Raw genomic sequence first — 26,283 nt, 5'->3', positions numbered from 1 at the left:
TATATTTTTTTATTTTCAACACTTTCCGAGCCAATTTGTAAAGGCCAATTGCCCTTTTTCAACACCTTAAGTAGCATGCCAATTACCCACTTGAGCAATTAAGACACTATTCGGTGTGTAAAACAAAAAAATTTCACAACTTCCACAGGCACATTGACCTCGTGCCACACCTTCGAATTGAAGTTATTTTATTTTCTTCAATGCTACGCAGCTAAGCAAAACCTCGATTGCCACAGGGCACACGCGCTCCTCGCCACTTGAGATGCCACTTGAAGCACTGCCACCGGAGCAGCACAGGCGCAGCAGCAGCACCAGCACCGTCAGGATGGTTTGCATGCTCGGCGGCACGGCGAGTGTTGCGGTTATACAAAACACGCTTCATTAAACACTTTTACAATTGAGAAAATAAATCAAATTTCAATCACTGATTCTTATTGTATAAAGTACCACCACAGAGAGATGGAGAGCGTCAGTGAGTGAGTGAAGGCGAGCGAATCAGCCTAAATATTCAATTGTTTGACCTCATTTGGAGTGCCGAGTATTTATTTTCCAGTTAGTAACACATGTGCAAACATATTCACATTCAAGCATACAAACATCTGCATAGCATTTGGGAGGATAAGCGGGCGTATAGACGTTGCCTGGGTTGACACGTGTCAAAACTTCCGCTTCGATCGTAAAGTATCACAGGAAATGAGCGTTTTTGGGGCGCTAGAGAACATAGCCACACAAGCACACAATGAACTACAACAGCAAAAGCAGCAAAAATCATTAAACATTAAATAAGCATTTAAAGGAGAGACATCGAAAATGGGGTAAAATAATAAAAAAGGGAAAATGCGGCTGCAAGGTGGCGAGGTGACAGCAGCGGCTTGTCGCATTGACAATCACAATAGATTTTATATTGTAGGACATTTGCAAATGGCAATGCATGAAAGCATTGCGACTACTGTTGTTATTGTTGGTGTCGGCAAATCATCTACTGCTGGCCAAAAACTTGAAATGGCACATTAAACTTTTGATTTAGTTGAGTATCTGCTATTGTTATTGTTTTCCGCCATTGTCAACGCTTTTTGCCACTACGGATATGTTGTTTATTATTTCTCCTGGTTGTCGTGTTTATTTTTTACTCTCGATATCTACTTATATGTTTGTATGTATGTATGCGTGCGTTTACACTGGATATGCGTTGCATGCCGCTGCGGCTTTTGCTATGTCAAAAGCGTTATGATTTACGATTTCGGGCAACCCCAGCCACTTTTCGTTAACGATTACTGATTCGCAGATATTTTTCGCCTTTTTATACAAAATAAAATCGCAAAATTTCGCATTTGAAGCAACATTGAAGTTTTGAATTGAAGCTAATTTAGTAGTGAGAGAGCAAAAACAAAATCGATTTTTAATAAACTCAACTAAGTGAGAAATGGAAATTTATGTACATATTTTTCCCCATGGGCGACATACATATATTTATTTAAAAAAGTTCTTCATAATTGTCAAAAAAATTGTGTAATGCTTAGCACTGGTCGAGCATATAGATTTTTCGCATGGAAGGTACAAAATTCACGAAATAGATTTACTAATAAAAAATAGTTGAAAGTTAGGCAATTTACGGCGCTGCAAGATGTCAGATAATGCATCATCAGCTTCTAGGTGTTAGGAAAAAGGTCTAGGCAGACGTATGTAAAGGTTGCATACTATCACCATTGCTCTTAAACATCGTCTTGGGCATCGTTATGAGGAACGCCATAAAAACTGAAAGTGGGGCCTGCAGAGTCGGCTTCCTGACCTTGACTATGCGTACGATATTTGCCTACTGTCACATACGTTTTCTGCCATAGCAATGCAACTCTAATCGGTGCAGAAAGGCGCCGCTAAAGTTGAGCTGGTTTTCACACTCAAAATACTCGTCGATTCCTGTTCGATGGTACCCAGCTGGAGGAAGTGCAACATTCTGCTAACTGGGCAGTAAAATCTCGGTGCCAGCTAACACGAGCGAGGACATCAAAAACCGCAACATTTGGCTCCCTACGTCCAGTCTGAAAAGCATCACACGCAACGCACAGGCTGAGCATCTTTGATGTTAAATAATCTTTACTCTATGCCTGTGAAACGGGAAATACAATAGCGACCGATATAAACGCATTGCAAGTTTTAACTAATCGAAGCCCTCCTAAAATTCCGAAAATCTTCTGGCCAATCTCGAATGTTAATCTGCGGAGATCTACTCAGCAAACCCCAATACCCCTTGTTATTTGCAGTAGAAAATGAAGTTGCATCGGCCACGTCCTGCAAACAAGCTGTGACCTGTCAGAACTCTACCAGTGGCCCATGTAAGTATGTACTTCTCATTTAACTCTTTGAGCAACATAGTTTTGAATAATCGGTTACCACAAACCGGTAACAAATGTTTTTAATCACTAGATTTGACTCAAGACTTGGCAAAAACAAGAAATAAACTTTTAAAAAGGTGGAGTGAATATTTGCTGCTTGCAAAGTGAGCCACAACTGAGCAAGGCATAGACGTCTGCTATTACAAGGCATAGGCGTTATATTAAAAGATTTCAAAATATTGTGGTATAGACCACGTTCCATCAATATTTCATTCCACATGTTTAAAAACATCACGATCCTGTATTGCGTGCCAAATATCGCGATGATTACTGGCCATGAAGGGTTTGTAATAACTAGAGATCGGATTTCGGACGCTTGGAGTGTTTGAGAGAAAGATTCTGCGCAAGATTTTTGGACCTTTGCACGTTGGCAACGGCGAATATCGCAGACGATGGAACGATGAGCTGTATGAGCTTTACGACGACATAGACATAGCGCAGCGAATAAAGATCCAGCGGCTACGTTGGCTGGGTCATGTCGTCCGAATGGATACAAACGCTCCGGCACTGAAAGTATTCGATGCGGTACCAGCTGGTGGTAGTAGAGGAAGAGGAAGGCCTCCTCTGCGTTGGAAAGATCAGGTGGAGAAGGACTTGGCTTCACTTGGTGTGTCCAATTGGCGCCGGTTAGCACGAGAAAGAAACGACTGGCGCGCTTTGTTAAACTCGGCCAAAATCGCGTAAGCGGTTATCGCGCCAATTAAGAAGAAGAAGAAGAGATCGGATTTTTATGCAAATTGAATATTTTATTATGATAAGTTTCTACCTAGGTGCGAACTTCATGTGATGTTAAACAAAATATGCACTTGCATAAGAATCCGATGTCTAGTAATAACAAATAAGTGGCTCACATTTTAAGCCATTGCGGCAGAAAGAGGTAAGCGATAGTAAACAGTATTAATATCATTTGTAATACTCAGTGTGCTCGCTCTTAACCGGACACTTAAGGGGCTGAAAAATTTGTCCGCTTATGGGAAGTGTCCGCTTATGAGAAAAGTGTATAAAAAGTTAATAATATGTTAGAGAAGAGTTATTCTATTGTGGGTGGGTTTTCCACTAAAGGGAATTAAATTTACAAAAAATTCCTAACGATTTGTGATATGTACCGAAAAAGTGTCCTCTTATGGGAGGTGTCCGCTTAAGAGAGGTGCCCGTTAGGAGAGAGTACACTGTAATATAATTATTCATGATTTAATAACATAAATAATTATTATGAATGATTATATTTCTAATAAATAAATAAAATGTTGGTGACCCTACTGCTTATAAGATTTGCATGTGAATTTAGAAATCTTGCAGCGGTTCCAAATAAATCGATGAACAATCGCACCTATTTTTGAGAATATTTTTCGAACGCGGTGTCATGTATTTTCTCCTTTAATCGCCTACTCCACATTTTTTTTTATATGGAAGAAATCACCCAAAACACGTCTGTAGAAAAAATTCTCGAAAATCAACGCGATTTTTTAACTACTTGAAACTTGCACTTTATTATACCAAAATTTCATGGCCTATAAAACTGCATACTCGAAATTTAAATTTAAATAAAAATTCTGAGTAAAAGTTTGAAATTTTGATGAAAATGTACCGAATTTTTACAAATTTTTTACAAAGCTCGAATTATTGCCTTATACTCGTATGATTCTTGTTGTATTAGTAAATAAATAGTCAAAACCTCTCAATATATGGTGTACACAGATAACAAGCATAATTATTGCAAATGCCATGATTTTGATGATATAAGGTGGCTCAAAATTAACCATCCAATTTTGTTTTCGAAAAACGGAAATTTAAAATTGAATCACAAAATACCGAGATCGTCTTCAATCACACCTAATTTAACTGACCTCTACTCGCATGTCAACACTGCGTGTCTTTTTAAGGTTGGAAAACAATGACCCAGCTCATATAAGAGCTACCTATAAAATGTTAAATTTGTTTACTAGAAAGGATGTTTAGCAGGAAAAATGCCTCTAATACATAAATCAATGTCACTTTTTAAATGAATTCAAATATTTGTAGGATTTGTGTGAATTATATAGAGAGAATACCAAATTATAATAAATATAATAAATAATAAAAAACAAGTTTTACTAAATAAAAAAAAAATATTTTGGGCAATGAAAATCTTTATTCTAATATTTGCAAAACTTTTTCTCACTTTGCATAGACTAGCAATCTTCCAATACGGTGATTCATTTTGCGCCACCTTTTATATTTTTATACCCGCGGACATAATCATCTTACAAATTATGCGTCTGCTTTCATTTACTTGCATATTGTCTTATACAAGGTGGCACAAAATTAGTCATCCAATTTAGTTTTCGAAAAACTTTTTTACCAAGAAAAAAATAATGATTTTGAGTAGTAGAAATCTTCATTTTGACTTTTACGCACTCCATTGCTTGTCTGTTTGTATAATGCAGCTGTCTGGTTCACAAGAGTCAAATGATATTGGCGTACGACGCCATTTGTTAAAATTATAAGTCGTCCGATAAGGTGATTAATTTTGCGCCACTTTGTATTTTCGCTAAGTATTTATCTAAGATTTGTGAAAAATTTGACTATTTAGGTATTAAAATTATTAAACATTTTTTTGCTTTAAGATTCCAAGCAACTTTATTTCTCATCTGCATTTAAATTAAATTTCCCAAATAAACTTTCTAATATTTATTTTCAGGCGAATTTTCCATTTAAAGGGAAGTTACTGCAACTTATTCGTTTTTTCCTGCTTTTCAGTGATTTACATGCCGAAGAGAGCTGTGTTTTTTTTTTGTTGGTTTGCTGTTGTTGGTTTATTTTTTTTGTTTACATTCCGAGCGAAATTTTTACCCTCAAATAACCAAACTGCAAAAAAAAATATTTTCATGTAAGATTTGTTTTTGTACCACTGCTATGAACTTATCTGGGCTCATCCGGAGTGATTTCATTTTTGTTACACTTTTTTTGTTTTGTAAAATATTCTAAAATCTAAAAAAAATATATACACCAATTTGCTTTAATGATTTAGTTTCTCAAACGGTCCAATCGTTCCTTTTTTGACTCAAAACTACATTAACTGTACTTCATACCAGTTTTAGCAGATGTTTTTGGTTTGTTTTGGAAATCACTTTGAAGCACACAGAGCACACATATTATTTAGTGTAGTAAAGAAAATGTCTCGCTACCTGGCACTGCACATTTGAAAACCTTCCATGAAACCCGGCGCTGCATACCAGCTTTCTGCTGTCTTTCTGGAGAGAGAACAATTCGCAAATGCGCTTGCACGCCCAAAAGACCAACCTTGCCCCGAAAGGCTTAAATTTTTGTACATCCGCAACCATTAACGCTCACGCCTACAACGACACTGCCTCAAAATTACTTAAACCGATTAGCAAACAATCAGCAAAACACAGCACCAATAAGTTAAAACAAAATAAAACAGAGCAAGGCACACAAAGCAAGTCCAGATAATTGAATTGCAGTATAATTCACTGTTATGGGCGGCTAGTAAATCAGCAGCGTATTTATTTTCAGCAGTGCTACCACTTTTGATCTGCACTGCTAATCGATTTGGTTTTTTGACTTTTCCAAAGACTCACCTGTATGTGTCCTCTTGTGAATTTTGAGATTCTCGCTGCGCGCAAACACCTTGCCGCAGCCTGGATGTGGACAGGCGAATGGCTTTTCGCCCGTGTGCACGCGTATATGATTGACCAGCTTGTATTTTGCCTTGAAGGGGCGCCCGTTGCGCGAGCATCCAATCCAGTAGCAGGCGTGTGTAGTGCACTCCGGTCCGCCGACGTGCTCCACCGTCAGATGTGTAACGATGTCATGCATGGTATGGAAGATTTTGTTGCAAGTCTTGCGTCCATTTGGGCCGCCCGGCTGATCGGGATCCACCCAAAGGCATTGCATCTCCTGCTTGATGGCCGACGCTGCCGACGGTTGGTGTCGCATATAGCGCAGAAAAGCGCCCGCACCCGCCGGATGCATGGACATGGCGGGATGTTGATGGTGATGAACCGTCGGAAAGTTGGTGTGGTGTTGTGCGTGATGTGCATATGGGTGCGCGTAGTCGGCCATGCCCATGCGCATCTGATGTTGATGGTGATGCGCTGCAGCCGCATGATGATGTGCCGCCGCATGGAAAGGGTGATTGCTGAAGGACGTGGTCAGGTCGGGATGTTGTGCATGTGTGGCAGGAAAAGAGGAAAACAGCATAGAGTCTGCGGTTGCGGCCGTGGTAGCGGCACCTTGGCCAACCAGCTGCGTGGTGGTGGCGCCGGTCATGTAATCGTTGTCCGCGCGCCGGCCAAGCAAAAAATCACGCGGCGATGAATATGCCGTACCAAGTTGTGTATTGAAGTGGCCGTAACCGCTATTCTGATAGGCGGCAGCGCTTGCAACGGAGGCGCTCACAGGCGAAGACATATCGCTAACGCTGGCGCCCAGCGACATGGCCGAGGACATCAGACCGCTTGTGTCCAATTGCTGCGCCTGTTGCTGTTGCGCTTGCTGTTGCTGTTGTGCTTGTTGTTGTTGCTGTTGTTGTTGCACTTGTTGTTGCACCTGTTGTTGCTGCTGCTGCGCATGTTGCTGCTGTACGCTGCTGCCCAGTAAATCCGACTGATTGCTGGGTGTAGTTGGTGACATACGCAGTCCATAGGAGGCCAGGTGGTGCTGCGACGGCGTAGGGTCGATGAACGCATTCATCATCATTTTGAAAGCTTTTTCGGAGAATAGAAGTGGAAGCGCGGTGGCTAAACTTCTAAGCGCGTGATATCGGTTACGCGGGTACGCCAAAAGTGAGAGCGCGTATTTGTTTTGAGCACCTATTTAACTTTTTTTAATCACAACAAAAACACTACAGTAAAACACTTTCGCAAACGTTTAAATTTCGGTTTGAGTAATTTCTGCACTTTTCCAATGCGTCAATTTTCGCACATACATAAATTCAATAAATTTGTTGTAACACACTGCGTTCGTTTACCGTCGCATTTGAGGTTTTTTGCGTATGTAGAAAATTTTTATTTTTCTCACTGAGTATTTTTAAGACAATTTTTCACTTAAATCGACTCATTCTCCCGACCGCGCTCCATCATGAACAACGGTTCAGTATATCCATTGATCCGTGTATTAAATGAGCGACAAAATATTTCTAACTGCGTTTGCGTTCGTTTCCGTTAGCGATCTGCACGATTGGGAATTGCTTATGCCACTGCATAAAGTCCCAAGCATACGGCCGAGCGTACCGATCCGAGTGATATCATGTCGTGTGTTGTCGTCGTAGAATATGCTGTGCGAATGCGGGGTGCACAGTGGTTGGTTTGACTCCTTCGGCATACGTACGCAGGCTAGCGCACAGTTGGTGTAGAACGATAAGACAAAAAAACAACATTTGGCCCCACAATCATTGTGTGCATGAACATGATGAAGCTTGCACTCGAAGATAGACGTCTCAGACTGACTGGTGGCTGGCTGCGTGTAGCAGCGACTCCACAGGGTAGTGGTAGGTGGTAGTAGAGATGATGCTGCTGCTGCTCGCTTGCGTTATGGCGTTACTACAAGGCACAGCACGGTGCATCTGTGCAATAGCAAGAGATCGCATGCCACATGCCGTGGCTTTTGTTGCACGTACGTAAGCAGCACTGAAACCTGAGGTGAGTATAGCTGCAATGAGAAGGCAACAGCTGATGTGCGGAAAACTGGTAACAAAACCAAATGTGTGAAGAGCACAACTCGTTGCCACGAGAAATACAAAACAAACAATACAAAACCGGCGTGGTGAATAAGCCAACTTTCCGTATGGTGGATTGGAAAAGCGGAAGAACTAGTTTGATAACAAAAGAACGACTTTCCTAAGCGAAAAAAAGCAAGCATGCAGTTCAAAATGGCCGTTGTGGCAAATAGGAAGAGTGCGCAAGAAAGAAATAACACATAACGTTACGGAAACCCTATTGGACAGTTGGCAAGCAGAAAATTTGAAGTGAAATAGCAAGAGTGTTTTGTGTTACTGCAACAACAACTAGCAGGCGGCCTGCTTGGTATACCAGCGAGCGTGCGAGCAACAGAGTAAGCAATGTTTTCGAAAAATATTCGCTCTTTCATTCTTGCAACCCATTAGTAGCAAAACTCTGCACAACAATGGTGGTTAGTAAAAAGAAAGCGAAAAAACCCCAGCAACAACAAGAACTCACGCCCACTAAACGCAGGCCTAGCGATGCGCTTCAGGCAATTACTGCGAAACGGCATAAATAAAAGAAAGCTTGCAACATGCGTGGGCGTGTTTGTTTTGCCATTCCCTCTACTCCTCGCTTTTGCTTTCAATCAACTCACGCACAGCCGGACCAACCAGTAGTTGCATGCGTAGGCGTGTCCACGCATGTCACCTAAGCAACCCCATTTGGGACTAAAGCTGCCACACGCAGCTCCCTACGGCCTAGTACCTGCTGCTACAACAGCAATTGACAATGCTGTGATTGGTCGGCGGCACCGCGGTGCATATACACACATGCTAATAAAGCCATATCATAGCAATGCGTTGCCAGGCGGTCGCAGTGCGTGCCAGTTTGGGGAGCTAGGCATCGCTGCAAGTTGACCGTGTCATTGACATGCGTCTATCTGGTCGTAGCACTGAAGTGCTATATGGATAAGCTGCTAAGTATATATGGACAAATTGTGGCCCATTGTGAATACAACCATCAAGCATAATCAACTGCTTTTGTTGCACGTACATACATACATACACACATATGCACATATTCACATATATATGTATCTATGTATTTATGTTCATATGACTGTAGCACGCGTAAGTAATGCATTGAAATTTAAAAAAAAAATTCTTGTGCTCACTCTTGTTCGCTTTCTGTCACCCGCGCTCTCCCGCTTCCATTCTTTCTCCCTCTCGTCCTCCCTTAGCCTTGATTAATTGCGCACAATTTCAGTTTTGGCGTTTTGTGGTAATTTTTCATTCTAATTTTTACACTCACTTCATTCGCCGGTAATTATTTACTAACGCTGTTAGTACCATTTTTCTTTTTCATAGCTACATTCATTTTGTGCTTTCCACGTATAATACATATGTGCATACATATACATACATACATATTTGTCTTGGTTGACCGATTGAGAACCACTGCTTCACCTGATCAGCTGGCATATTTAGTATTCAATTCCGCAATTTCTATAGGAACTTAAATTCAAGGCTATGCGGTCAGTCAACTCAACTACCGATATTGGCAAAAAATTCTCTCAAATGTTTGCATTTATTTCAACTCTGCGCTATTGCACTCTTATTTGCGCTACATAACTTAGAATACATATATACACATACCTATGCACATACATGCATTTTCCCTCCGACTTTCTACACTCCCACTTTCTTAACAAACATACCTATGTACATACACACGTGTATAATCTCAGTGCGTATTTCTCTTTTGTCTTCGATAGTGTCATAATCCAAAAACAAAATTTTGTTTGATAAGTATGCAGAAATGAGCTCAAGCGCTTCTTTTATGCTGTGTAAAAAATTCATGACGATATTTGCAAAAAATTCTCTCAAATGTTTGCATTTATTTCAACTCTGCGCTATCGCACTCTTATTTGCGCTACATACCTATGCACATGCATGCATTTTCCCTCCGACTTTCTTAACAAACATACATACACACGTGTATAATCTCAGTGCGTATTTCTCTTTTACTTCGATAGTGTCAAAATTTTGTTTGATAAGTATGCAGAAATGAGCTCAAGCGCTTCTTTTATGCTGTGTAAAAAATTCATGACGTTATCATTAACAGTAACTCATTAGATGAAAATAAGCAGTTTTTAACAGAGAGGCATTACAAATTGAAAACTTGGCAGCCGTTTCTCTCGACATTTCGGTTTTTTGAGTGATGACACTATTGGAGTAAATGAGAGATGTGTTCTACCGCTATGCTGCGCTCACACTTTTTATGCGCTTTGTTTGTATGTATGTATGTATATGTTCCAATTTGCCTAATTTTTTTCTCTCCTACATAGCTTATCAACCAGACGTACATATGTACATATGCATTCTCGTAGCTAAACGCCAAGTTGTGTACAAAGTGCAAATAGTTTAATAGTATTAGGGTAGTCGACATATATTCTTGAATTATAATTTAGTATTTAAGCAATGAAATTTGTAAGAATAAATTAAAGCTAATTAACAGAGTGGAGCACAATGCAATAAAAAATAAATGCAATCACTACTTCTTCAGAGGTAGACAAAGACCAAAGGTGTTCGCTTTTAATTTAACAGTTTACAATACAAGTTATTACGCTAAAATTATTCTATCATAACTGCTTTTGATCGCTTTATCTCGTTCTCATATTTATGTGGTTGTTTTGGTTTAGAAACAAAAAATATGTCTTGTGGAAAAGCTTTGTCTGAATTAGAGGAGGGCCAATTTTAGCACGAAAAGAGAGGTCTTACAATGCGAGATATTGCTTTAAAATTAAAAAAAAGCAAAACGGGGCTTTTACATTACTTCCTTTTGAAAGAAGAGAAGTGGGAGAAAACCAAAACTTGTTCTTGTGATGTTCGGGAAATAAAACATTAAGCTATAAATAAATCGAATAACCGTGCTGAAATTAAATACATCCTTACTTTGGAAGTTACTACCCCGTGTGTTGAAAAATTTTACAAGCGTATTCCAGTCTAGAATATATAAAACGAGTACCTAACGAATCGGATCATTCTAAAATGTATTGGCTTAATAAGCGGAAGAAAAGAAGCTGAGAGTGGCTCGTAATTTCGGAGAAGCTTCTGTTATGGTTTGGGCCTATATGTTTCATATCCACAAAGACGAATAGTATCAAGTATATAGAACTTCTAGAGGAAGTACTTATTACATTTTTATGATAATTTCCATGAGGAGTGGATTTTCCAGCATGACAACGCTGGCGTTCATCATCCAATTTTAGAATGAGCAGAATCGGTTTTCAAAAATGGAAGGCAGTTTGATAGCGCTAAACCCTTAGAAGTGCGATCATTGTCGAATTCTCAAGAATTGATCAAAATATTACAAAAAATCAAATCGACGCCTCGATAACTTCAACAAGGAGGATCCAACACAAATTATAATACTAAACTCCAAATTATAAACTAACCCCAAGAAATCTATTGTATTTGTTTATTTTAAATACAATAACATTGGTCTTACTTATGATCTTATAAACTCGGCCAAAATCGCGTTAGCGGTTATCGCGCCAATCAAGAAGAAGAAGAAGAAGACTTTACCTTCCTTAACAATAAATTTAAGCATCGTAAAATGTGTGCTTATTTTTGAATATTTAAAATTAAATTTTAATTAAAACATTTATCATTAAAAGTTTAAATATTAAAAACATAAATTGTTGGCCCTAAACTGATACTAAAAATATAAAAAAATTAGTTGGCATACTATTTTTTCATGTAAATATGAGTAGAATCTTCTAATTATACCGCACCAAAAGTAGGATCGATTGAAAACTGAAAAGGTAAAAGTCTATCCACTGGCGCAGAGGAAGCGGTGTATTTTATATTAATTTTTTTTTTTCATAATGGGAAAGCGGTGCAAACCATCAATGCGCAACATCGTCATTCAAGTACAAAATTACTTCGGTAATCTATATATTGGTTTTTCATCCAAAAAAAGGAAGTTATTTACAAAAATTTCGCAGATGGGCGAATACCTGTGGACTCCTCATCGAATTCGAGAAATGATCTAATTGCACTTATGGAAGGTTGCAAATTACTTTTTTCTCCTACCGATTGCCTTTTAAACTCCAGCGCATATTCTTTAGCTTTACTTCGGATGTCAGCTAGAGTGTATGACTCAGGACTTTCCAGCAAGGCTTTGCAAAATTTTAATAGATATCGGGAATCATGATTAAATATATGTATATCAAAATAAAATTAAATATTTTTCAAACCTTTGCAGTAACTTTGATTGCATTCGAGTATTGATTTCCGTAAGAAATTATAAGTTTTCGGAAGGCGAGAATAAAATAAACAAAGAACATATTTTGTTCTCTTTGAAGGAGGTCGATAGTTTCTGCGATAGGTGCATTACGGTTACATATTCTTCCAAATATTCATTTTCTTCCTCATTAAAAATAGAAATTTACAGCTTAGTTCACCCAACCTATTTTTGACTTCTAGAATTTCATAAATGCGAAGTAAATGATTCAGCTGTTGACACACAGTGGTAATTTATTTCGCTGGATTGGCTTTGATATCGTCTAATTATGCCGCCTATACACCAAGAATCATTTTTATCATCAAACAAGTTGAAAAATAATATCGGACATAAAATATAAATTCAAATGTCATATGTTAAAGTTCATGTTTCACTGAAAATTTGGTGATAAAGGTTTAGGGATAATGCAATATTTTTTCACTATCTCTCCAACTATATTTTCAAGGGAACCTAACCCGTGTATTATTGAAAATTTTAAACACTGATGGTTAGTATTGCAAAGGGATTATTTAAATCTCTCGGCTCAACGTAACTAATTGACTGTCGTCCAAAAGCTGATAAGCGATAATGCGTACAAAACAAAACGTAAAAACTAAACTAAAACTTAAATAGAACAAAAGTAAGAAGATATCTGCATGGGCTTCCGTCAACAAGAAATGTATTTATGTGTGATGTATCACATGTCTTAAGCCCAAGAATGATAGAATGCAAGATTGCGCCCATTAGCAATCGCACAAAAATGTGAAACCTGCAACCCGAAAAAGAAATTAGGTAAACAAAATGTGCGAATTTAAGAAAATCGCTATGTATGTAACGTCACGTAAGACTAGCGAAGGCGGAGACATCAACATACTTTCAGATAGTCAGGCGGATTTGATAGCCCTTCTATCAACTCTAACCATCTTGAAAATGGTAAATGATTGCCTGCACCTTCTTAAAACATTAGGCACTTCACCATTATTATGTTGGGTTCGTGTGCATGAGGGATATAGGGAAAATTAAATTGCTGATAATTTAGTTCAGTCAAACCCAGCTCTATCTTAAGGGGACAGATACCTGTAAACGGCCTGATTTTCATCAATTTCATTAAAATTATTTAAAATGAAGAAGTCAATATATATTTTATATATATTTTTTAAAATTGTTATACAGTTTATTTATACATTAAAATAACATAATTTTTTTTTTAATCATTTAAAATGGCGGATGTACACTCAATTCTTCCAGGAAGGTAGCAGCGGAGCTTCTCAATCGGCGGGCATTGTAGCATCGGCGTCAGTGACCTGAATACAAAAAACCATAAATTTTTTTGTTTGTTAATGTCATAATTTCTATATGAATTAAAAAAATTCGCGGAATAAAATGCTAAAAAAAAATAATTTTGGGGCGAATTTTCCTACTATTTTTGCTTCGAAAAAATTATTTTTTGGAAAAATTCTCGAATTGTAAATTCACCTAGAAGTATTATAATATCATAAAATTTCAGGGAGATCGGTCAATAACTTTTCGAGTTATCGTGTACGCCAATTCGAAAAATATAATTTTGAGAAAAACGCGTCTAAAGTTTGAATACAACATAACTATACCTCTCCCAGCGCTCGAACGCAAAGAATAGAGTCGTCACGGTTGACGATCTATAATTTAAGAAATACTTAAAGGTATCAGTCCCCTTAAGTTTAATAAGGGAACTGGGTTTGAACTTGTGGAACTGTGATAAGTAGAGCGCACAAAAGCCCCTGAGGTCGAAGCGCGAAACTCAAATTAAATCTGTCTATAATTTCGCTAAAATAGGAGCAAACATGCCTCAAATTGACCTGAGCTTTTCTGTAGACTTGCAAAAGGCCACTTTAGCGAATTCCTCAGAGAGTGTGAAGCAAAAAAATTCGTAGAAAAGTGGCGAAATTCTCCGCGGTCAGCGAAAAGCGAAACAATTCCTTTCGCGTAGAGTAGGTATAGTTAAGGCTTTTAACAGGTTACCTTACAGGCCATTGAAGCCTGAGATATCACTAAAACAAATTTGGACTCTCGGAGACCATCATTCGTCGTTTCTATGAAATGGAGACTGAAAATTCAGAACACATTCTTTGTGAATATCCTGCACTAGGTGGAACAAGGTTACACAATCTCGGTGGTATTGCCAGGCATTCATATAAATTATGGAAAAATAAACCCCAGCTAAGGTTTTTAAAAATCCTTAAAATATAGGGTTTCTCAGCCGGCTTTGCACAATAAATCTCTTTTGGTCGCAATGCCCAGTAGCCCAATAATAATAACAATAATAACCTGGGGATTTTTAATCCTTAGTCCAAACTTTGAGGGTGTATTTGGGACTTCATCTACAGAGTTTTCTACGAGACGTTATCAATAAAACGGTCCGCGGATGACATATGGCAAAAATAAATTTTTTGTTTTTTGGTAGGACTGTTATAAGCTTACATGGCAAATTTCAGCGTGATATGTCACATAGTTTGTTTTCTGTGCTACTGTAAACAAGTCAAGCTCGAGTGTGTTCTTCGAATTTAACGATGGAAATTCAAGTTGAACAAAGAATTTGTTTGAAATTTAATTTATTCATTAACAAATCAATACAATATAACTTAATATTAAGAATACGGTTTACGGCTTTGATAGTAGGAAAAGAAAAGTTATTATAGATTAGGAGAAAAAAAGTATTTATTATGGAATAAAGAGAAGAATTGCAGAGAAAATTTTAATGCCCTAATTCCATGCAATCAAACACTTTTAAAGTAATCATAGGCTCGTGCCTTATAGTTAAATCTGTTGAGTCCAGTCTTCGCAGTGTCGGGTAATGAGTCCCCCCCCCCCTCTAACAGAGTTAATGAAAAAAAAATCTAGCTGATGTTAGGTAATTAAATTTGGGAACAATGAAATTGATGTGCCTCCGAGACCTTGCTGGTATCAACTTCTCTAACACATAGGCAGGTAACTTGAATATCCCTAGCAGGCAGATAATTTTCAAGACTGTAACCCAGTATCTTTGTTCGCCAGGCAGAGATATGCTAATATCTACCAAGCCCATATGCATAACGCGTAGCATTACTAAATGCCACATTAAGTCTGTGGCAAGATATGGCGCCCAGTTTGCTATATACGATCTCAGAGTAGGTAATGAGTGGCATAATTAGTTGGAGAATTAATTTGCGCCTCGTTTCGTATTCACTTCCCACAACCTTGTTTATATGGTCAGTGCAAGTAAGTTTTGAGTTAAGAATCTTCGTCTTCTTCTTAACGTCACAGTCCTTGGTGAACCATTTCTTCCTTCACAGCTTCTTGCCATCGACCTCGATTTACAGTCACCTCCCTCCAATATTGCCCGCACATTTTCCTAAAATCATTTCCCTCCATTGGGCGAAGATCTAGCACCTTTCTCGTTGATCGCTCCCTTGGCATTCTAGCCACATGTCCCAGCCATCTAAGTCGTTGAGACTTATCAAATCTTATTATAGTTTCTTTCTTAACTATGTCTTCCAGTTCGGCATTATGCCTAATGCGATAAGTGCCATCAGCCAGTCTAAGCGGACCATACATCTTTCGAGCGCTCTTCTTTCAACGCACAGTAGCTGCTATGCCTCGTTAGCTTTCAGTGTCCATTGTTCACAGCCATATGTAGGCACAGGCCGTATCAGTGCTTTATACATTCTTCATTTTTGCTCACGCGATAATATTTTAGATCTGAGACATTTTAGATTTATAAGCATATAATGCTGCTTAGTTGGCTGCCCGTCATTGATTGCTACCGACATAGCCCCAAATTATTTACCTTGTCCATAAATCTAGGAAACTGGTACGTATCCACAATTTAGGGATAGTATCAACATACGCCACACTATTTATTGCATATAGTTAAGACATATGGCTTTGGCGCATTCACACATAGGGAGTTATCATAATCCCCAGCAGAAAAGCAGATGGAACTCTGTTTATTTTGAAAGATAAATCGTCAATGAAACCAATACGACTGGACAAATACAATAGTTTGTTATACTATATCATCAGCGAACGCGTGGACATTCACAGCTAAGAGGGAAAGAAATTGTTCAAGCGCCATACTGCTCAGAAAAGGAACGTCATTGATAATTTTTTATGTTTGCTCACAGCTGCAATTGGCACTGCTACTGCCAATTTGACTTTGGTTACATTTTTTTACTACTTTGCATAACTATTGCACGTTGTGCTCCGCTTTCTTAAACTTTCAATCCAGCCGTCAAGCCAGCACAGCATTTGGCCGAATATCAGTGCGCGCACCTTTGCCATTCGCCACTACTTTAGCTGTCATTGCGCCCATTGCACAACGCTGTCATTATTGTTGTTGTGGCTTTGTTGTTCTGTAATCAATATAACTACTTGTAATATTAAACAAAGCTGCTGTTACAAAACTGTTTACTGTTTTCGGCGCTGTTTGTGTTTCATGCCGAACCGCGACTACCAACTGTTTGCCACTATTTTCACTTCATTTCTCATTCGACCAGTTTCCGCCCAACTTGTTAACTTCTGCATACTATGCGCACAATTTGAGAAAGCAAAAACACAAAACTATCCAGTACCATTTGTGGAAATTAGTCAGTGTCCGTCCAAGCGGTTGGATGCAGACAGGCAGCTACCAGCTGCCCATTTTGACTTCTGCATTGTTGTAACTTGCCAACTGTGTACATACTTGATAGCCATTTTCTTTCATTGCCATTCTCCGCCGTAAGTTTAAGGAAGGTCTAGCCAAACGTAAACGTACGTGCATATATTTACTTGGCCATGCTGCCATATTGCTTTCATCAGACCACGCTGTCAATGTGTTGACAGTTCCGAAAGCATTCGTTTCGGTTGGTTGTGTGTTTTTGTGTGTAATGTTTTTGCGCACAGTCGACTCCACTAATGATTGCAAACTGGATTCTATTATAGCCGTGTGATTTGTTTGTTTTCAACTGTAGTGGCGGCGGCTGTCAATGGATTTCGGTCGGCCAACTGACATTTCAATTGAAATAAGTTTTATGACTTGATTTGAAAATTCCTTTTCTTGCAAATGAGGTTTAATTGCGAAACGCTTAAAAACTTTGGCCTTTGATTGCAAGTGCAGCAATTTTGCATGCCATGCACACACATACATACATACACACAAGTACGCCCGCTTACAAAATCCGACACTACTATATGAGAATTCTTCCATTTGTTAGTGAAATATGCATAGTGTTGTGTGGAATTTTTAAAAATTTCTATAGTTCTTCGGCATGCATAAGATTTGTGGGAGTGGGTATATATAATATTTCATAACTCCGATAGGTGCCAGTAGAGTTAACTCTCCGATTTTCGTAGCAACAGAAATGCATAACAACAATTAGTTTTCCTTTCCAACTGAATTTCAGAGTTTAAGCGTAGAAGATCAAACCTCTAGTGGACGTGCAAATGTGCAACCACGCCAGATATCATTCCGCAATTGTATAATATTGTTTGAGAAGGTCCAAGGCTGACTAAACCGGAAATTGGCGATGACTATAGGCAGCTCAGATGAATGAATACTCCTGATTTTATATGAAGAACTACACATTGAGAAGCTGTTCGGAAAAGATAGTGCCGCATGTTTCCCAAAAATCACTTCAGAGAAGGTATACAAGCATTAGAGGACTATTTGAATAGGTGTATTGAGATATTTAAAAACATTATAGGCCTCTTAGATACGCCAAGCTTTAGTAAGCGGCGAATAGATGAAGCAACTGGTATAAATAAACGGATGTTCGTTGGAACACCGAATTGCCTCACTTAACGAATGACAGCGAAGATGGGATATTGAAGAAGATCTCAGGTGCTGAGCTAACTCAGTTGCTTCCAGTATAATCTGCATAGGTTTGGCCTCTCCGCTGCACCACATTGCCTTACCTGCTCAGAGGAGTTTGAAGACACACGCACTCTTCTACTGTTTAAGGTTCGCAAGAGAACGTGAGGAGTTAGCCACGATCTTTCAAAACATTGCTGGGATGCTACACGCAAGCTTACCAAGAAAGTTTCGCGTACGCTACGCAAGCAAGATGGTGAAAGGTGAACAATAGAGCTGTTTCAGCTGCTGCAGCTAAAGCTTAATAATATCAACGCCCTGGGCCACGTCTGATTACACCGAACTTTCTGAAAAGCACTGAACTGAATATGAAACAGCGTACCAGAGGAGGTCGACTCAGACGTACCGGCGATAATTACAGACGCTTGAGTTAACGACTCACGACCTTATCATACACAGATAGGTCGGTAAGGCACATGCGATTATCGCACCCTTTCGAAGTTTTATGTGCGAAGAAAGTAATTTAGACTATCAGCGACGTATAACCTCCAGGCGTCATAGGTATAGAACCTGGACGCACTTTTCTTTTGTGGTTAATAGACACAATAACGGGTCCACCCTGGAAGTAGTGCAAATGCGGTCCCGGGGTGGAAGTCAGCCGAGGAGTGGAGGATTGTTTTAGTGGGAACATGCCCCACATATCATTAGTGCGCCGGCATGAACCAATATTTTTCTGACATTTTTATCCTGTGTATTGGTAGCACTGGAAAAGAGATCAAAAAAATTACATTGTTCTGAAAGCACTTAATGAGAATTAGTAAGGCCCGTTCATACAGGGAAACATTTGTTACTTCAATTTATTACTTGTGATGATGGTGCACTGTCCACTGCAATACCCTTTGTGTTCTTGTGCTTCCCAATGTTGTTGTTTACTATAGACTAAAAACTAGCAATTGCAAGATGTGTAAACGAGACAGAAGAGAAGTTGGTAGCACTGAAAATAGCGCCGTAGCCGAATGGGTTGGTGCGTGACTATCATTCGGAATTCACAGAGAGAACGTCGGTTCGAATCTCGGTGAAAACACCAAAATTAAGAAAAACATTTTTCCAATAGCGGTCGCCCCTTGGCAGGCAATGGCAAACATCCGAGTGTATTTCTGCCATGAAAAAGCTCCTCATAGAAATATCTGCCATTCGGAGTCGGCTTGTAGGTCTGTAGGTCCTTCCATTTGTGGAACAACATCAAGACGCACACCACAAATAGGAGGAGGAGCTCAGCCAAACACACAAAAAGGGTGTACGCGCCAGCTTTATGAGGTATAACCATACTCGCTAATGGCGAATTTTGCTCGTTAACTTTGTTGTTGCTTTCACATGCAAATTTTTCTCAAGTGAGCAGAGCACAGAGATCGCGAGCAGAGAAATGGAGAATCGACTCGAGAGGCGCCAATTAGTGCAAAAGAAAACGAATACCATTTAAAAATTCACATTATTTTATTTCTTTGGTTAAATTTTTATTTCATTTCTATTTTACTTTTATTTCTATTTTATTTTTCAACTAACCTCTTCGCAAATTTATTCCATTTACTCAAAAAAACGCAGAAACTTTTTGTATTTACAATGTGAAAGCTTTCAGAGCACAAACTTGTCATACTCATTCCGTGGAAAAGCTGCATTTTTTCCATGCCAACTTTAAAGGCAAGAACCTATTCTGGGCATTCCACTAATAAAAAATACGCAAACCGAGTATAGCCAGTTGGCCATAAATCTATTGAAGCAGGAGTTCACTTGTACTTTATATGACGCACATGATGTTCGAGTAAATACTTGCTTACATGCTTATTTAAACACCTCAATCACCAGCGAATAGGGTGCGCGTGTTCCCGAACACTTAATATTGAAATCAGCATTCCAACACTAAAAATAAACAAATGGACAAACATAATTAAATGCCCTAAAGTTATGTTCGCATGCCATCGTTAAATATATGGGCCCATAGTGAAACTCTGTCTCAACCTCCACCAGACGTTGGAAATCCCGCGGCCATAATGATGTGCGCACCACAACAAATAACAACAACTAAACTACGCAAGTGAAGAAGCGCAAGAGGAAGCAGCGCGGAGCGAACAAGTGGATGAATGGTTGAAGCCTGCTTGGTGTTAAGTTGGTGTGTAACGTTGCCAACAGCAACAGAAGCAACAACGAGGATAGCAAATCAGTAAATATATAGCCAAGTAAGAGCCAAATGTGTACTGATGGTGGGGTAGCCGATAGCCAAAGAATGGCTGAATGGCCTTTTGGAAGGGGGGAATTTAGCAGCGTTTAAACGCAAGTCAGCTGTCATAAATTCGGGTTGTCCACGATTGCATTGTATTATTGTGGGACAAACTGAACGCCTGCAAATTGTTATATGTGTGTATATGTGTGTATGTAAATATAGCCAATGGGCACACACGCCGCATAGATAAATGCCTGCTTTGGCGAACAGGTACGTGAATGCAACACCGACACAAGCGAGCAGCAAGCAGCAAGCAACAGCAGCACCAACAGCGGTAGTCGTTCAACGAATGGCCGGCAGGCGATCTTTGACATTTTTATAAACCAACTCGCAAGTTCATTGAGACATTGCATGCAAGAGCGTCGAATGCTGCCTCTAGCGACTGTGTGCGCCGCGGTACACTTTCAATTATGTTTCGCATTTGAAATTCATTTCGTTAAAGCTTGGCAGCCATTCAGTCAGTCGGCCTATTGCTGATAGCGCCCAACAACTCAATTTACATGATTTAACAACATTGCAAATAATAATAAACAAACACGCCCTGGTATTTGAATATCGCATACATGCAGACATACACACGCATTTAGCTACGCGTTTAACGATGTTATTAACAGATTTTTACGACCACTTGCGGTTATCAGAAAACGACGTCTTCGTGGATGCGGATGCGAATGAGCATCTTTTCACAGCCCAAGTTGCTTGGGCTATAGCTTGCAGTTTACGATGCTAATCCTGCATGGCGTTTTACCGCTCAGCAATGCTGTAACTTATGTGCGAAGTTTGTGAATTGGCAATCGTTTGATGAATAACTAATGCACCGATAAAAGTTGCTTAAGGTGTTTCCTCATTTGTGTTGACTGCAATGGGTGCTTTAAAATTTTCTATGTGCTCCATAATGACACTAATAATAAAATGATATGAACGACGAAATGGCAAAATCACTTCAGAGTTTCAAAAAGGACAAAAAAAATATTCAAAAATGCATACTCGTTTATTTATCAGATTTAATGAATTTTCAAAAGAGAGTTATTCATATGAGATTAAAAAAATATTAGTTGGGGGAAAAAGAATTTCATTATTTTTGCGAAGAATTTTTGCACAAATGTTTTAAAACTATTTTATGGTCGATCTTTAGCTCCTGGTTAATGCTACGACTACTAACATGCCAAAAATAAGTGGAGCTCGGCCAAACACCTAGCAGAAGAGTACGCGCCAATTATATATATATACATATGTATATATCAAAAATGCCTGAACTGAATAGACGAACCATAGACCATAAATTTCATTTACAATTTCAGCGGCCTGGCTTGAATTTCGCCTTTATCAAAGAAAACCTGTGAAATCTACCATTGTTAACACCCTGTAACTCACAGCTGAAGGGAACGAACAAAACACAGCAAACGAATTATTTTTAGTGTGAATTGTCGCCTTGACAACGAGCATAAACTTTAAATTGTTTGAGCGATACTTCACGAGATATCGATCACTCCAGCCAGCTACCGAGGATTTCTTTTCCCCCAAACTAATATAATTGGTCTTATTACACCTTTTGTTAGGTGTTTGACAAAGCTCCCCTCCTATTTGCGGTGTGCGCCTGGATGATGTTTTCCATAAAAGGATTGGCCTTCAGTTTTACGTTGCCTCCGAACGGCAAAACGTTTTTTATGAGGGCATTTTTTGAAATTTTGTACAAAATTAAGAACTACAAATTTTCATAAATATTTCAAACTTCTTAACCAAAATTTTTAAAAAGACGAATATTATATTTTATAGCCCACTAGCAAACCCGGCCCGCTTCGCTGGGCAAAGACACGGTGGGTCCACGTTTTGGCATATATTTCGAGACCCTAGTCATCAATAGGTATGAAAATTACCCCACATTAAAGCACTTTCCGACAACTTTCATTTGATGCCCATATTGCACATCCACAACCAAAGGTTACCCGGGCCCACGTTTTGACCTATATCTCGAGACCCCAGTCACGGAGCGGCATGAGAAATACTCTGTACTAAAGCATTCACCAACAGCTTCCAATTGATATCCATATTGTACAAACACATTCTAGGGTCCACGTGTTGGTCTCTATCTCGGGACCCTAGTCACGGAGTGGCATGAAAAATACTCTGAACTAAAGCATTCACCAACAACTTCCAATTGATACCCATATTGTATATACACATTAGGGTGGTCCAAAAAACTCAAGTTTTTTTTAGAGACCTAGGGACCCTCTCATTTTGTTACATCTAATAAAATAATAATCTATGCAAAATCTTAGCACCCTAGAACATATAGAAGGCAGTGCTCAACAACGTTTAGTTTTCATAAATTTCTATAAAAAACTCATACTTTCGGGTAATTAACGCCTTTTTTTGTTTCAGGTTTGAACTATATTTCAATCAAAATGACTGCTCTTAAGACGCGTCAGACGGACAGTGTTTACTTAATTGGTGTTAAGGACTTAGAACCTTTAACAAAGAAGAACCAACTTCCTACAACAAACAGCGTTGAGCACTGCCTTCCAAGTGACTTATGACCTTGAAAATTTAGCTCTTTACTTCTTATATCAAATAGAAAAGAATTGGGGGGTCCCTTGGCTTTTACATCCAACTTGAGTTTTTACCATAGGATCTTGGACCACCCTAATACACATCCGAAGGTTACCCGGGCCCACGTTTTGACCTATATCTCGAGACCCCAGTCACGGAGCGGCATGAGAAATACTCTGTACTAAAGCATTCGCCAACAGCTTCCAATTGATATCCATATTGTACAAACACATTCTAGGGTCCACGTGTTGGTCTCTATCTCGGGACCCTAGTCACGGAGCGGCATGAGAAATACTCTGTACTAAAGCATTCACCAACAGCTTCCAATCGATATCCATATTGTACAAACACATTCTAGGGTCCACGTGTTGGTCTCTATCTCGGGACCCCAGTCACGGAGCGGCATCAAAAATACTCTATACTATAGAATCATCAACAGCTTCCATTTGATACCCATATTGTACAAACACATCCTAGGGTTACCCGGGTTCACGTTTTGGCCTATTTCTCGAGACCCTGGTATCCGATTCTTAAAATTTTAAAACACAAACCATCTACTGAATATTCCAAACAAAGTCTAAAAATTTGGTTTGGATAGGTGAGCCCGTTCGCGAGTTTTAAGCGAATATAGGGACAGATTTTCACATTTATATATATAGATTTGATTTTAGTATAAAAAAGTTTTATTTTTGCAGCAGTCATAGTTTATTTTGTTTAATAGTCATGCAAAGTCACGGTGCACAGAACACGAAAACCGCTACTACGTCAGAAAGAAGAAGAGAATGTACTTTTTTGTAAACATTCAGTAAATGGCTTGGTGGAAATTGTAATTTTAAGATTTGTGATTTTTAAATTGAACAAAACAATTAATGTGAAATGACGCGAGTTAAATTATAAAAGCAGCAATAATAACAATGCATCGAAATGCAGTTTTTCTGCTGATTACGCCCTGTGTATGTATGTATGTATTTATTTTCTTGAGTCTGTGAGTTCCCAACTTGCTTCCGCTTACTCTTCCTCTTTTTTAGTTTGTTTATTTTCAGCACTGACGTCACGACAAGTGGGAAGGCGCAATGTTGTATTCATCATTCTTGCATTTATACCCAGCACGGGAAGCATAGTCAGTGTAAATTCGAAAATTTGAAGGGAAGTCAGAAATGCGTTTGTCATTTAAAACAAGCAAGAATACTTTATTTAAAATTAAGGAAAGCGTAATAGTACTGACACGAAATTCAGTTACACCTGTATATTTAAACAATCTTCAGACGTATATAGCAACACCAAGATTGGTCATCCTTTCGAAGCTGTAGAAAGCTTAAGCGTGGACACGCACACCCTGCCGGACGTTAAGGGCAATGTGACCACAGCTGAAATTAGAGCTACCTTTGCGCAAAATTTAAAGGAATATTTAGCTGATGGCTCTGATATTTCCGCTGCTGATGCTTCGAACTTGGTCAACTCGGATTTCATCACATGCAAATGCAAAGTCATTTAAATAAAAATAAAAAAATAAAAGAGATGAGTGCAAGTAATTAAAAAAAATCTTTCTTGCCAATATTTAGGGGCAGAATATTTGAATAACTGTAAATGAGTAATACATGAAAACATAATTTCGGACATGAGAAGTGCATATGGTTTTCTAAAAAACTGCATATCCAGTACTTTCCGTTTAAACCGTATTCGCGTTAAGACGAGCTTGCATCTAAGAGGAACTAAATCAGTAAGTACTGGACGAATTTCGAGAAAAGCAGCGCACTTTTCGTCACCTAAGACAATCTCGCTTACTGCAAACTTACGGCTTGGCTCGCAGAAGTTTATATTCAAGCCGATAATTTATTTAGTTATGATCGGCTTATTTTGCAAAGTATTCAATAGATCAATAGCTTAGAAGTGCATTATTAAACGATTATAGCCAGGCCGAAAAAGGCACAAATTAATCATTAATTTTGTTTTCGAATCACTTTTTTAGTAAATAAGAAATGATTTTGAGTGATGGAAGTCTTTATTTGCACTTTTGCAATTTTTTCGGTTAAGTAGAAAAGATGATATCCGGCAAGTAGCTACCGCTACTGTTGATATACATTATGTATCGCATTTCCCATGACTTGCCGCAAGATTTGCGGTGATAACTGTTCTCATTCCTATTGAATATTTTCACTAAGGGCTGAATAGCAACTTCAAATAGCCCCAAGAAAGAAGTCAGGGATGGATGAATTGGGCAATGCCAATTCGCCAAAACAGGAGATTTCGCGATCAGCGTCCAGTTAGTGCGACACGATTAGGAAATCAACGCTATGCCAACACCACCGAACGATTGCTGGTAAAAAAGTCGGCACAAATAATCTACGCCCTTGCACTCCGCACCTAATTCTCCATTGCTTGTCTATTTGTATACTGCAGCCAGTCTAGTGCTTAATTGTCAAATATGATTGTCGCGTACGTGGGCCATTTGAAAATTGTTTAACATTTTGGGTGATTAATTTTGCGCCAACCTATATAGAATAGGTCAAAGAAGTCAATAGTCTCTATAATTTGGAATTTGTGCTGAAAAATGTTGAACAAAAATGGTTCAAATGTAATAAGAAAGTAAAAAATTTTGGAACTTTTGGTTTTTAGTAGGGGTGTGCGAATATTCGAAATTTCGAACTATTCGAAGCGAATCGAACCGAATTATTCGATCCGAGATTCGACTCAAATATTCGAATGGTTCGAACTATTCGAATGGTTTGAACTATTCGAATAGTTCGAACTATTCGAATTATTCGAATGGTTAAAATAGTTCGAACTATTCGAATAATTCGAATAGTTTAAATAATTCAGATAAGTCGAATATTTAACTGAGTGCATGCTTTTTTTTATTTTTTTAAACGATTTTTCTGAAGATTTCAGGTCTAATAAAAGCAAAATTAACATGGCTTAAAGTTCATTGTTTAATCTTCGGTTAGGATATCATTATTTTTATAGAATTAGTAGTTTTAAATAACTTGATATAGGTTTTAAATGATATCGATTCTTCTAATCGTACGTATCGATCGACACATGAAATGATTTCTATCTTAGATGAATGGTTAATCACTAATCTCTTATGCATATTACAATTCTCCACTACAGTATTGTTCTTAAACCTGTTTTCTAATTTTAATGAGTGTACATTCAAGTTTATACTTGGAAGCTACATATATCTGCTTAGGAAAGGAAAAAATAATACTAAAGTTCATGAATAAAATACCATTAATTTCATATCAAAAAAATGCCGAATGCAATTGGCTTTTCCAAACATATAGTATTATTTTACATGACAAGTGTATC

The 26,283-nt window shown here is 38.5% G+C and overlaps 1 protein-coding gene across 1 annotated transcript in view; it reads right to left on the bottom strand.

Annotated features, from left to right (window-relative positions):
• LOC129253238 (pair-rule protein odd-paired) overlaps nt 1-7,607 on the bottom strand; it is a 77,598-nt gene extending 69,991 nt beyond the window's left edge. Inside the window, exon 1 of the mRNA XM_054891532.1 lies at nt 5,975-7,607. Coding sequence (XP_054747507.1) covers nt 5,975-7,094 — 1,120 coding nt within the window. The 5' untranslated portion in view covers nt 7,095-7,607. The remainder of the gene's footprint in view (nt 1-5,974) is intronic.
• Between the last annotated feature and the right edge of the window lie 18,676 nt (nt 7,608-26,283).

The sequence above is a fragment of the Anastrepha obliqua genome, chromosome 1, assembly GCF_027943255.1.
Source record: "Anastrepha obliqua isolate idAnaObli1 chromosome 1, idAnaObli1_1.0, whole genome shotgun sequence".
In the NCBI taxonomy this organism is placed as follows: domain Eukaryota; kingdom Metazoa; phylum Arthropoda; class Insecta; order Diptera; family Tephritidae; genus Anastrepha; species Anastrepha obliqua.
This window is presented reverse-complemented; position numbering and strand designations above follow the sequence as displayed.